General features: G+C 54.4%; 1 protein-coding gene across 1 annotated transcript; it reads left to right on the top strand.

The window, feature by feature from the left end:
- Positions 1–1,449: 1,449 nt before the first annotated feature.
- Positions 1,450–8,477, top strand: LOC108316119 (keratin, type II cuticular Hb3). The gene is made up of 9 exons (XM_017545879.2): positions 1,450–1,887; positions 3,603–3,811; positions 4,834–4,894; positions 5,028–5,123; positions 5,739–5,903; positions 6,168–6,293; positions 6,654–6,874; positions 7,421–7,452; positions 7,946–8,477. Exons 1-9 carry the CDS (start codon positions 1,504–1,506, stop codon positions 8,131–8,133), a joined length of 1,482 nt encoding a protein of 493 aa, XP_017401368.1. The 5' UTR covers positions 1,450–1,503; the 3' UTR covers positions 8,134–8,477.
- The last annotated feature ends 3,608 nt before the right edge of the window (positions 8,478–12,085 follow it).

Genomic DNA, 12,085 nt, shown 5'->3' with positions numbered 1-12,085 from the left:
GGGTCAGGACACAGGTCCATCAGTGAAGCCCTCCTCATCCTCTCCTGACAAAAGTAGTCCAGAGACGTGCGTTGGGAAGGGTTTATGGGCTCAGGTCCTTGGGTTAGGGCAAACCTCCTGGCTTGGTCCCGCTGTCCATCCATCAAAGCCATTGCCTGTCCTAACCCAAAGGAACAAGGGGCCAAAGTAAGCGAGCTTGGCTTTAGGAACAGTCACATGAGCTGGCATCCTTCTCTGACCCAATATGTCCTCTGAGGTGAGGGGGTGACCTCATTTAAGGACCCTGCTGACCTCCTCACCTCCCACAGACACAGCACCTTCCCTCCTTCCTGGTGAGTACATACACCCCACCACCCCATCACTAAGCTTTCCTGTTGGGAGCCTAAAGGACATCAGTCAGACTGGACATTGTAGGGGCCTTCCCCCCACCTGTGGCCTCCTCCCTCTGACCAAATATTGGCTCCTCCATGTGCATGCTACCTCCAAGCACCCCAGGTCTCTGCAGGATTTCCAGAACATAGCACAGTGGCTAGTGCCTAATTGGTGGGCACCAAATAAGTATTTCCTGAATGAATGAGTATACCTAGTCTAGTCTGCAAATCAGAGCCAGCCTTTTTTCTGGTCACCTCTCAGCCCGTACCACTCCACCCCAATCCTCCTCAAACCCAGGTCCCCACTGTCACCCATGAAGCCTTCCCTGCTCAGTCCCTGTTGCTCTGAGGCATTCCACACTCCCCACTCCCCATCCCATCAGTGATGACGCCTGGAACTCTGAAGCATAGCCCTGTTTCTGTCCTGAACTCCCTGAACCAGTTTCTTCCATGTCCCAGACAGTGTCCCTAGGTGGCAAAGACCCTGCCTTCTCCTCACCCCCAAATCTCTACCCCACTCCCATCCCTGACCAGGCTCTGGGCAGGAATGGGTTAGGAAAGGCCAACTTTGACAATGAGGAAAGGAACCTGCCTTTCAGGTAAAGACAGGGAGGCTTAGAGCAAGAGATTGTCTGGGAGGCAGCCCGCTCCTTGGGACAGGCCAGCCACTCTACCCCAGGGCCAGGCCAGGGGTCCAGGGCCCATAGCCCAGCTCTGTCTGTTTCAGAACAGGGTTCAGAGAGCAAGCTTCACCCCAGGTCAATGCATCCATTCTCCTCACTTGGAGAGTGGAATGCAACTGATGCTTTCAGGAGCCCCTCTCCCTGCTCCACAGCAGTGCCAATGGGAGGGGCAGCAGCAAGGAGGAAGCTTGTAAAGGGCTTTGAAGATGAAACAGGGCCCGTGGCCAGGGATTGTTGTTGATGCAGCCACACTGAAGAGGCAAGCAGGGTTCCCGCTTAAGAGGCCAGGGTGATGCCAAGCCAATAAAATTCAGCTATTGTCTCTTTGCTGCCTCTTTTAATGCCAGCTGCTCCTGGCATATAAAAGGGCCTGCCATCAGCCCAGGAGCACAGGCCCTTGGCTCCACCCTCTGCCATCTTCACTGTTCAGACAGCTCCTGACCTCCATCATGACCTGTGGCTTCAACTCCATGGGCTGTGGGTTCCGCCCGGGAAACTTCAGCTGCATCTCGGCCTGCGGGCCCCGGCCCGGCCGCTGCTGCATCACCGCCGCCCCCTACCGCGGCATCTCCTGCTACCGCGGCCTCGCCGGCGGCTTCGGCAGCCACAGCGTGTGCGGGGGCTTCCGCGCCGGCTCCTGCGGGCGCAGCTTCGGTTACCGCTCCGGGGGCGTGTGTGGGCCCAGCCCCCCCTGCATCACCACCGTGTCGGTCAATGAGAGCCTCCTCACGCCCCTCAACCTGGAGATCGACCCCAACGCGCAGTGCGTGAAGCAGGAGGAGAAGGAGCAGATCAAGGGCCTCAACAGCAGGTTTGCAGCCTTCATCGACAAGGTGGGTGTCCTGGATCACACCCTTCCTGAACTCCCAATCGTGGTCAGGACTCAGGCTGGGCACTGACAGGGAAGTCAAAAGCAAGAACTTGCTCACGGAAGTTCCCAGGCCAAAGGGAAAGGTAGTCATACTTCTAGGACACAGACAGAAAGACAAAAACAGGACCAGGAGCTTCCAGACTGTTGGGGGAGATTCACTGAAAACACATAAGCAGAATGAGGGGCAGAGTCTTCCATACTGAGCAATAATATCGCCTAGTGAGCAAGAGACAACTGTGTGGGCGCTCAGAGCATTTGAAGCCAAATAACTGCTTAAACGCCAAGGAGGTGCTCTCTCCATCAAGGCAGGGCTAGTAAGAGTGGTGCTGGAAGACTGTCTGAGGTGGTCTTGTGGATGGCATAGAACTTTCTATACCAGGCAGTGATTTGGCCACTGAGCAGGGGCCAGAGTAGTTTGTCCAAGCCACTATGCCTGGGGCTCAGGATCCAGGGGTGAGCAAGAGACGTGGTCCCCATCCTCATGGGCTTTATGGGGAGGCAGGCAGTGCACAGTCTGGGTTCGGTTGAAACCATCTGTGAAGTCAGTTTCCAGCTCAAGTCTGCAGCCACCTCTCCACCAAATCCAGGCAATCACCACGTAGCAATGGTGTGAGGGACTGGGAAAAAAGGCTCTAACTAGGAGCATGTTCTAGGGTTGGAAAGAGCCCTCCAGAGCCAACCTCAAGAGAGAAGTCACACTAGAGAGATGCCCACCAGAAAGGACTGGAAAAAAAAAATCTGAAACTTCTAAAAGCATGAGAGACCAAGGATAGCATAAGATAGGCCTTGCCAAGGGCGTGGCCAAGTTATTAGACAAAAGAAGCTGAGTGGGGTGGTGGGCCAGCCTCATGGCTGGGAGAGATGTGAAATTTTCCTGCAATTGTCATAGTGAGAGAAGACTCCCCTGCAGAGCAGAAGATCAGAGTTTGAGCTGTCCTCTGCCATTGTGAGCTCTCAGGCAGTTGGGGAACCTCTTTGGCCTCCAATTCCTCATCAGTAAAATGAGGGGGTTGGAGCACAGGACATTCCTAGTCTCATATTCCAGGTGACTATTATTCTAATTGCATTGTTGTTGTAGGGTTTGAATAATTGGTACATGCTTTATTTTTCAACTTTTACAGTCTACCTTTCTAGAAAAGTCCACCTGGCTTGCTGTGATTGAACAGCAGTAGCTGTTCAGTGTTGGGCTCCCTTCTGTTAAATGGTTCTTTTAATCCTCATAGTGAGGTGAGCTTTAACCTCCCCACTCTGCAGAGGTGTGAGTGCTTTACCCAAGGGCCCATTGTTAACAAGTGGTAGCAGAATCTGGACTCTTCCAGCATTTTCCATGACACCAGGTAAATTGACTTAGAATTTAGAAGAGGTTAAAGTTAGCTCCGAGGAAGAACTTCCAGGTGGTGAACTGGTTAAGCCCTGATGGCATTTTGTGAGAGGAATGGGATAGGAGAGGGTCAGTTTTGACAATGAGGAAAGGAACCTACCTTTGAGATAAAGACAGGAAGGCTTAGAGCAAGAGGTTGTCTGGGAGGCAGCCCGCTCCTCGGGACAGGCCAGTCTTCTCTGCCAGAGAAGACCCTGGGTCAGGGAGTTGGGGGCCTTCAGGCCCTGGTGCTGGGAACCCCTCTTGCCCTCTGATGCTGCAAGAAAAGATTCTTACGCTCTGCCTCTGGGTGGCAGGTGCGCTTCCTGGAGCAGCAGAACAAGCTGCTGGAGACCAAGCTGCAGTTCTTCCAGAACCGCGAGTGCTGCCAGAGCAACCTGGAGCCCCTGTTTGAGGGCTACATCGAGACTCTGCGGCGGGAGGCCGAGTGTGTGGAGGCCGACAGCGGGAGGCTGGCCTCGGAGCTCAACCACGTGCAGGAGGTGCTGGAGGGCTACAAGAAGAAGTGAGTGTGGACAGGAGGGATGCTGGGCACAGGAAAGAGCTTGGTGGCACCTCCCTGAGCCCCGGGGGAGTATCCAGTCTGCAGCCGAGATCTCTACCTGAGAGTGGAGAAGAACCCGCACCCCTTGCACCCCCTGTTCGAGACACAGGGGTCTCTTGAGTGGGCCCTAGCCCTTTGTGGGGTTGAGGCTCTGCATGTCTTTCCACCAGCAGATCAGGGAAACAATGCTCTCTCCCTTTCTTCATCCATCTTTCACAAAAACTCATATTCCCTGGTCCCTTTGAGACCAGATCTCAAAGTCAAGAACATACTTCTTCCTAAGTTTGCTCCCTCACTCAGCTAACACTATCTGATCACCTGCCACACGACAGCACACTGTGCTTTGCCAGTGACGCAGGGCCATGCAGTCCACACAGTGCAGGTCCTTGCAGAACCTGCAGTCTGCTGGAAGGCAGGCATGACATAGCCACAGATCTAGCCCTTCCGCTACAAAGTGTGACGTATGATATGAAGAACACGCACTGGGTCCTCAAAAGGAATCTGCTTTTGAGGAGTGGCCAGCTTCCTTCAGTGACATTCTCTCCATGGGCTCCCCAGGCCCAGCACACCCCTCCCTCCCTGTCTCTGAGTTGCCTCCCACAGCTCAGGCCAGGAGGGGAGAGACAGAGTGAGGATCCCACCACCTGCAGCTGAGTGGGACTAGGGGAGAGCTCAAAGGAAGAGACAATGGAGACCTGGGTGAAAAAAACAGCACCTCCCACTCCCCACCCACACACATTCACACATTCAGCTTCCAGATCCTGCCCTCCCAACCTCCACCAAAACTGGGAAGTGGGCACTTGGGTTCTCCAGTGCATCCCAGTAGGCCCGTGCCAGCAGCCTGCTTCCCCCAGAGCGCTGCCCATTTCACTTGGGGGTGGAGATGAGCAGGGGGAGGTCGAGGAAGGAGGCGCCTTTGCACACATGCTCACGGCCAAGATCAAGAGCCACTGACATGGTCCTGTTCTCCCTGCTCACCTCAGGTATGAAGAAGAAGTTGCACTTCGCGCCACAGCAGAGAACGAGTTTGTGGCTCTAAAGAAGGTAAAAGAAGCCCAGCTGGCCCTGAGCCTGCCCCAAGTCCCACCACCCATCCTCTCTGCCCTGCCACACTGCAGCCAGGTCCTCAGAGCCCTCTGGGGAGAGCCAGCCTCACAGCCCCTTCTACCCCTCGCAGGACGTGGACTGCGCCTACCTCCGCAAGTCTGACCTGGAGGCCAACGTGGAGGCCCTGGTCCAGGAGATCGACTTCCTGAGGCAGCTGTATGAGGAGGTACGGGGCTCTCAGCCATGGTGGGCACAGATCCCCCCACGGGACCCCCACCCCCGCCCAGACACCCACGGGCATGGACCAGGCCTGCTGACATATGAACCCAGGCTCACGGCTGGAGGGTTGGCAGGGAGCAAGGAGAGGGAAGGAGCAGGGAGACAGAGGAATGGAGAACCAACAAGGAACAGATTTAGTAAGGGGCAGGAGAGTGAGGAGTGAGCATCCCAGACAACTGCAGCATAGGCCCCACACAGCGTCAGACAGCCTCGAACCCATTGCTCTGGCTCAGGACTTTCTCTGGCAGCAGCAGCCTTCCTTCGTGGGGCTGGTCTAGGAGGATGGAAAGGGGCCCCACACACAGCGTCTGAGCCCCTTGAAAGCATCTGGATCATGCTGGCTTCACATGGCCCTGAATAATTACAAAAGCAAGCAGTTGAGAAGCGGTTGTGTTTCCTCTAAGGGGATTTCCTATTTATGCAGAAAGTTATGTGATTTCATCAGGTCTGTTTCTCCGAATATGAGAGGTTCGCTCCAGATGAGCCAAAAGGATGATAGGCATCCAGGGATTAGGGCAAGCCCAGACAAGTGAGTGTGTCCTTCTTTTTCCTTCTCCTGCAGGAGATCCGGATTCTCCAGTCCCACATCTCAGACACCTCCGTGGTCGTCAAGCTGGACAACAGCCGGGACCTGAACATGGACTGCGTTGTTGCCGAGATCAAGGCACAGTACGACGACATTGCCACCCGCAGCCGGGCAGAGGCCGAGTCCTGGTACCGCAGCAAGGTGAGTGGGGCAGCACACCTGCCAGCTAGACATGGCAGTGGGAGGGATGTGAGGCATCAAGTAGAAAAGTCTTCTTTGTCTGGGGATTCTGATCCCTAAGGATGGTAAGAGAAAAGCCAATAGCTCTCAGGTTGAGGTGGCAGGGCAGGACTGCCATGTGTGGTTGCACAGACTGAGCACTGCACAATCTGCGCAACCATCCATGGTGTCCTGAATGGATGGGAGGTCCTGCCCTGAGCCTCATGAGCATCTCTCCTTCCCCAGTGCGAGGAGATGAAGGCCACGGTGATCAGGCACGGGGAGACCCTGCGCCGCACCAAGGAGGAAATCAACGAGCTAAACCGCATGATCCAGAGGCTGACGGCCGAGGTGGAGAACGCTAAGTGCCAGGTGTGAAAGCCCGGCCCACCCCTCAGTATAGGAAGAGAGTAGGGTTAGCCCTCAACAGAGGGATTGAGTTAGACCCTGGAAAAGTCTTCCCAGTGTAGCCTCATGGGTGACAGAGTAAGATAAGGAATCTACTGAGATCTTTCTGATTGTCTTGGCCAAGGTGTGTGTAAGTGTGTGTGTGTGTGTGTGTGTGTGTGTGTGTGTGTGTGTGTGTAAGTGAAGAGGGAAGGAAGGAAGGTTAGGAAGCTGATTGGAGAGATAGTATTTTAAGATAGAAGTTGAATGATCCTATTGGAGACTGGCTGGGATTTCAGGAAACTAAAATTTGCTTTCTCCTCTCCATATTCCCCTACCTCCCAGAACTCCAAGCTGGAAGCCGCAGTGGCCCAGTCTGAGCAGCAGGGTGAGGCAGCCCTCAGTGACGCCCGCTGCAAGCTGGCTGAGCTGGAGGCTGCCCTGCAGAAGGCCAAGCAAGACATGGCCTGCCTGATCAGGGAGTACCAGGAGGTCATGAACTCCAAGCTGGGCCTGGACATCGAGATTGCCACCTACAGGCGCCTGCTGGAGGGCGAGGAGCAGAGGTGGGTCCAACCCAGCCCTAAGCACTCCCTTGCATAGACCTGCTCACCTTTGATTTTTCCCTAACTCAGTCTCAGTCCCCACGTGACATTCTTGCCTCTATGGATCCCAGATCCATATCTTCAAGTTGTCTCATTTTCAACTGTCCCAAGAGCCATACCCTGCCTGGTTTCTAGAACATCACCTACTCTAGGGCAGGGTTGCTGGCCAAACTCCACCCCTGACCTCATCCTCCCAAGAGGGCCTTCCACTTCTGAAAGCTGAGCCTATCCAGACCTGCCAGATATGGTTGTTCAGGTTGTTCACTGCACAAAACAGCCAGCAGAAAGACACATGAGAGCGGAAATCCAACCATACTCTGCCTGCTAAACAGTGTGCCCTGGCGTTGCTTCAACTGCCAGAAAGGCACCTTTTTCTAAGTTACACAAGGGCATATACGTAGGTCAGAAATAGCCCTGTGATGACCAATTTCAGCACCTAGGGGAAATTTGATGACCTCATTCTGACTTTTCTTTTATCTTCCCCTCCTTCTCTTTTCCCCCACTCAGGCTGTGTGACGGTGTTGAAGCTGTGAATGTCTGTAAGTATCTTGAGCACTGAAAAGAACAATGTAGATTGGGGAAAAAGGACTTTGTGACTATGAGTATACACAGAGACTTTGGGAGGAGTGTTTCCAATAATTCCCCCAGTAAAGGGGGAAGGTTGGTCATGCAGCAAAAGAGACTGAGGTTAGCTTGCAGGAAGAACCTCACAGCATGAATGTGTTGAGGAGGGGAAAGAATAATAATATGTCACTGCAAGAAGGGACCTCAGATGTCACTCATAACCTTCACCTTGGTGAGAAAGCTGAAACCCAGATAGCGGAAGGGACCCTCAAGGTCACAAAGCAGAACCAGGACCAGAACCCTGGTCTGCTGGCTCCCAGGTGAGGGTTCCCTCCACACCTTCAGAATAGAACTGGAGGCTCTTCGCATCCTTCCCTGGATGGCCAATACCTCAGACAGATCAAAGGAAGGTGGCTGAATGGGACGGCCACCAGCAGAGGTCTCCTGACCCTGCCCTTGTTCCCACAGGTGTCAGCAGCTCCCGGGGTGGGGTCGTGTGCGGAGACCTCTGCGTGTCAGGCTCCCGGCCAGTGACGGGCAGCGTCTGCAGTGCCCCCTGCAACGGAAACCTGGTGGTGAGCACTGGACTGTGTGCACCCTGTGGCCAGCTGAATACCACCTGTGGAGGGGGCTCCTGCGGCCAGGGAAGGTGTTAGGTGGCCCAAAAGAGAGCCAGAAAAGCCCCTTCTGCCTGCCAGACATGCCACTCACTGCCCCACCCCCAGCTGAGAACAGCAGCACGTTGCTGGCTTTTCCCCTTGTGTTCTGAGAATACACCATCGGCTCATTCCCACCAGCGGCTCCTCCCCACCTCTCATCCCACTGGAAAGGGGCCTGCAGCTGGGCAATAGACCCATTCCTTCCCCGGTCTCAGCCTTCAGCACCTCCCAGAGATAAGGGCCCTTCTTCTCTTAAAGGAGCACTGTGAGACTGTTCCCCCCGCCTCCCTGGCCTCTTGTCTTCTCTTATCCAATAAACTGGGGGACCTGCTTTCTGCGCCGCAATGTCTTGCTTTCTTGGAGCGCCCCCACACCCACCAGCTGGTGACCATCCCAGCTTGATGATATGGCCTGAACACTAGAGTCATTCTGGCCTGTTCTCAGCCTGGACACCCGTGGCGCCCTGTCCCCACATGGTTCTATCATCTCCTGGCCAGGCAGTGCTGGTTGTGCTCACAGCACCTTCCACCTGTCACACCTGTCAGTCTGGAATGGCACAGGGTTTTGTTCTTCCAACTGGCTCTGAAGAGGACCAAGGAGGCCGGAGGATCAGAGGGAAGGCAGTGCACGTGCATGCACATGTTTATATGTGTGCATGGGTATGTGTGCATGCGTGCATGTTTGAGTTTTGCCCCCTTCTTGCCCCCCACTTTCTCTTCTCCACACATCTTCACTCTGTGCCCAGTCATCCCACCACATAGGTACCACAGCAACAACCACCAGGAGTGCCAGCAGCCACCCTTGGGGGGCCACCCTGTGTCAGTCTGGTCCCCACCCCATTGCCACGTCCTCCTCATGCTGCCCACCAAATAGGGAAAGATGAGAGCCTCGGCACCTGCCCCTGACCCACCCTCGAGGAATCAGGGCTGGAACAGTCATCGCAAGGCTACAGCCTGCCTGGGGGGTAGCACATCGCCTTCCATGCTGGCCCTCTTCATTCCCCCGCTTCACCCAGCCCCAGCCTCAGCCCAGCCTCAACCCAGCCCCTGGCCTTTCCCACCATCTCGACAGGACGTCCTTGGAGGACCCACCCAATTCCTTAGTTCCCCCTGGAATCTCCAGGCCCCCCAGGGCACTTTGGCCTCCACCCATGCTCCAGGGGCTCCCCGCCTCCTTCTCTCTCCCACCTCCCAATTCCTGAGTCTCGAGCCTTTTACCTCCTTGTCTCCCAAGCCAGGCTCTCAGCTTCTCCCAGGAGGTTCCGCTCACAGGCCACACACCTCACCTGCACCTTGCCTCAAACCTCCAACCACCCCAGGGCCTTTTCTCACCTCTCTGCACGCTCCCTAGGCAATCGCATCAGCCTCTTGCCTTCAGCTACCACCGCAGTTAATGTCCTCCCTAGTTAAAATCCTCCACGTGGGCTTCAGAGCCCTGATGATTCTCCTCTTTCCCTCCCTCCTCAGCTTAGACCCACCAGCTCCAGTTCCCACAAGACACCTCCATTTGGCAGTTTTAGAGATGCTTCTACCTCAGCACACCTTCCAGCTTAGCTCATTGCTTCCCACCCTCTCAACTGGGGCCTCCTCCAGTCTATCCTGCCAAGATCATCAACACAGTTGCCCAAACCAGAACCTATGATTTATCCATGCCTGCACCCTCAATATTCATTAAGCCCCAAGGACTTCTTTTTCTGCCTCCTAAATACCTCTCCATCCCCCTCTTTCCTTCTCCCTACTGCTGCCACCACACCCAGTCACCACCATCTTGCCTGGAGTCCTGCTCTTCCCACCTCACAGCAGCCAAAGAGACCTTCATCAAACACAAGGCTGCCCTTTCAGTGAGCCACCACTGTCCCCGGGACAAAGTCCAAACTTAAACACAAAGTACCATCCCCGGTATGTGTAGCTCTGATTGATCTCTCAGTGTCTCTCACTGCTCCCCATTCCCCATTTCCCCACCGCCTTTCTCCCCTTCTCTGGCTTCAGATGCCCTGAACACTTGTCGAGTGAGGGGTTGGACCAGAGGCTCTCCAGGGGCCTTTTCAGTTCTGCCCTTATTGGGAAGGGGCTCTGAGCTCTGCTCTGGGGTTTAACACTCCCTTCTCAGGGGTTAAGGAGGATATTGTAAGGGCTGCCACCCTCAGAAGGTTATGGAGATGCCACCTGGGGGAACCCAGAGGCTCTGTGCCTCTGGTGGTGACGCATCTCTCTTCCACCCAACCAGCTCAAGAGGTCACACAAGACTGTCAGAGCCTCTGGTCCTGGGTCCCTGAGTCCATCTTCTCCACCACCACTGCCGCCTCTCCACCAAGGAGCGGGTGGCCATGCAGAGCCCTGAGCCTTGGTGCTGGGAGAAAAAGAGAAGCACAGCCAAAGGGTTGTTAAGCAGGCAAAGCTGATTACTTCCTGAAGGAGGTAATCTTGAAACTGAGACCTAAAGGAAAACCAGGAGCTCATTTATTCCATCAACAAATCATTATTGAGCACCTGCTGTGTAGCTGGTGCTGTTACATGAACTCGGGTTCCTTTAAATGAAGAAAATAGTTAAAGATGCTTGTCCCTGTGAAGCTTACATTTGAAAGCAAGAAGTGAACCAAAGTAAAGAGTTAGCCAGGAGGAGAAATGTGTTCCAGACATGGGGAACAGCATGTGAGAGGTGGAGCTGGAGAAGGAGCCGGGGGCCATCCAGGAGCTGTGATGCGTCGGGAAAGCGCTGAGGAGAGCGGGGGCTGCTTTCTACATCCTCCTCTGCAGCCCCTCCTACCCCAGCTCCAACTCCACTCCACGAAAGCTTTCTTTACCCAAGCGCATTTCTCATTCCTCCTTCCTTCCAGGCACTTCTCCCATACTCTTGCAGAGGTAGATGCTATGGGCCTTTCATGCTCATATAGACAGCCAGCTCCCTCTTCTCTGGAAGCTTCCTGCTGGCTGCTGAGGAATGTGAGCTAGCTGGATGGTAGATCCCTCTTTGCTGACAAGCCCAAGGTAGGGCCGGTGTGGTAGTGTCAGTACCCAGAGTAGCAGTGCCATGGCATCCAGCCTGCCCTGCATACCATCTGAAGCTCTCGTTCACTCAGTGGGCTGCTGCTATCACCTGCCTTTATCAAGTGGGTAAACTCCCTGAGGCTCCAGAGCTGAAGGGGTTGGCCACACACTCTTGTTGACAAAAGCTGAGATACCAGACCTCCAGCTTCCAGTTTTTCCTACCAGCCCCCTCTGCCCCTGGCTGAGAATGCTGCACTGCTATGATGTTATGGCAATAGTAATAACAAGAGCAGCCAGATACACTAATTGTTTAGTATCTGTTGCACGTGACACTATACCCCAAACTTATCTGTGTTGTCTCATTTAATCCTCCTGTGGTAGCTATCTTCAGAGATGAGCCCCCAACAACTCCTCCTTCTCTGTCCATGGCACTGCTCATATCAAAGGTGGAAGCTTTTTTCCTCCCCTGGATCCTGGGCTGGCCCCATAACTGCTTTGACCAATAGAATCTGATGGAAAGCACCTTCTGCAGCTTCCATGCCCAGGAGGCCTGAAGGGTATTGGAGTACATAGAGAAGAACAAGACCCTGGCCATCAGCTCCTGAGCTCTTGACCGGAGGTAGCTCCAAATGCCAACCGTACAAGTGAAGCCATCCTGGATCTCTCAGCAGTGCCAGAGCCCCAGTCAATGATAGGAAGCAGAAGAATCACCAAGGCAATTTACACAACTATGAAAAAGATTGTTGCTTTAAGCCACTAAATTTGGGGATGTCTTGTTACACAGCAATAGAAAAGTGGAGCGCAAGTTAGTACCTGGTGGAGGGGTGCTGCCGAAACAAAACCCAAAAGCTTTGTCGCTGACTTTGGGCCCCGGCATCAGGCAGAGACTGAATGTGCTCAAGGAGACAATCGGTGAAAGCTGGACCACCAGCACATAGATTACCCTTAGATGCTGGAGAAAA

Source organism: Cebus imitator, unplaced genomic scaffold (assembly GCF_001604975.1).
Source record: "Cebus imitator isolate Cc_AM_T3 unplaced genomic scaffold, Cebus_imitator-1.0 Scaffold181, whole genome shotgun sequence".
Classification (NCBI taxonomy): Eukaryota; Metazoa; Chordata; class Mammalia; order Primates; family Cebidae; genus Cebus; species Cebus imitator.
Note: the sequence above shows the minus strand (reverse complement) of the source record. Positions and strands in the feature narration are given on the sequence as shown.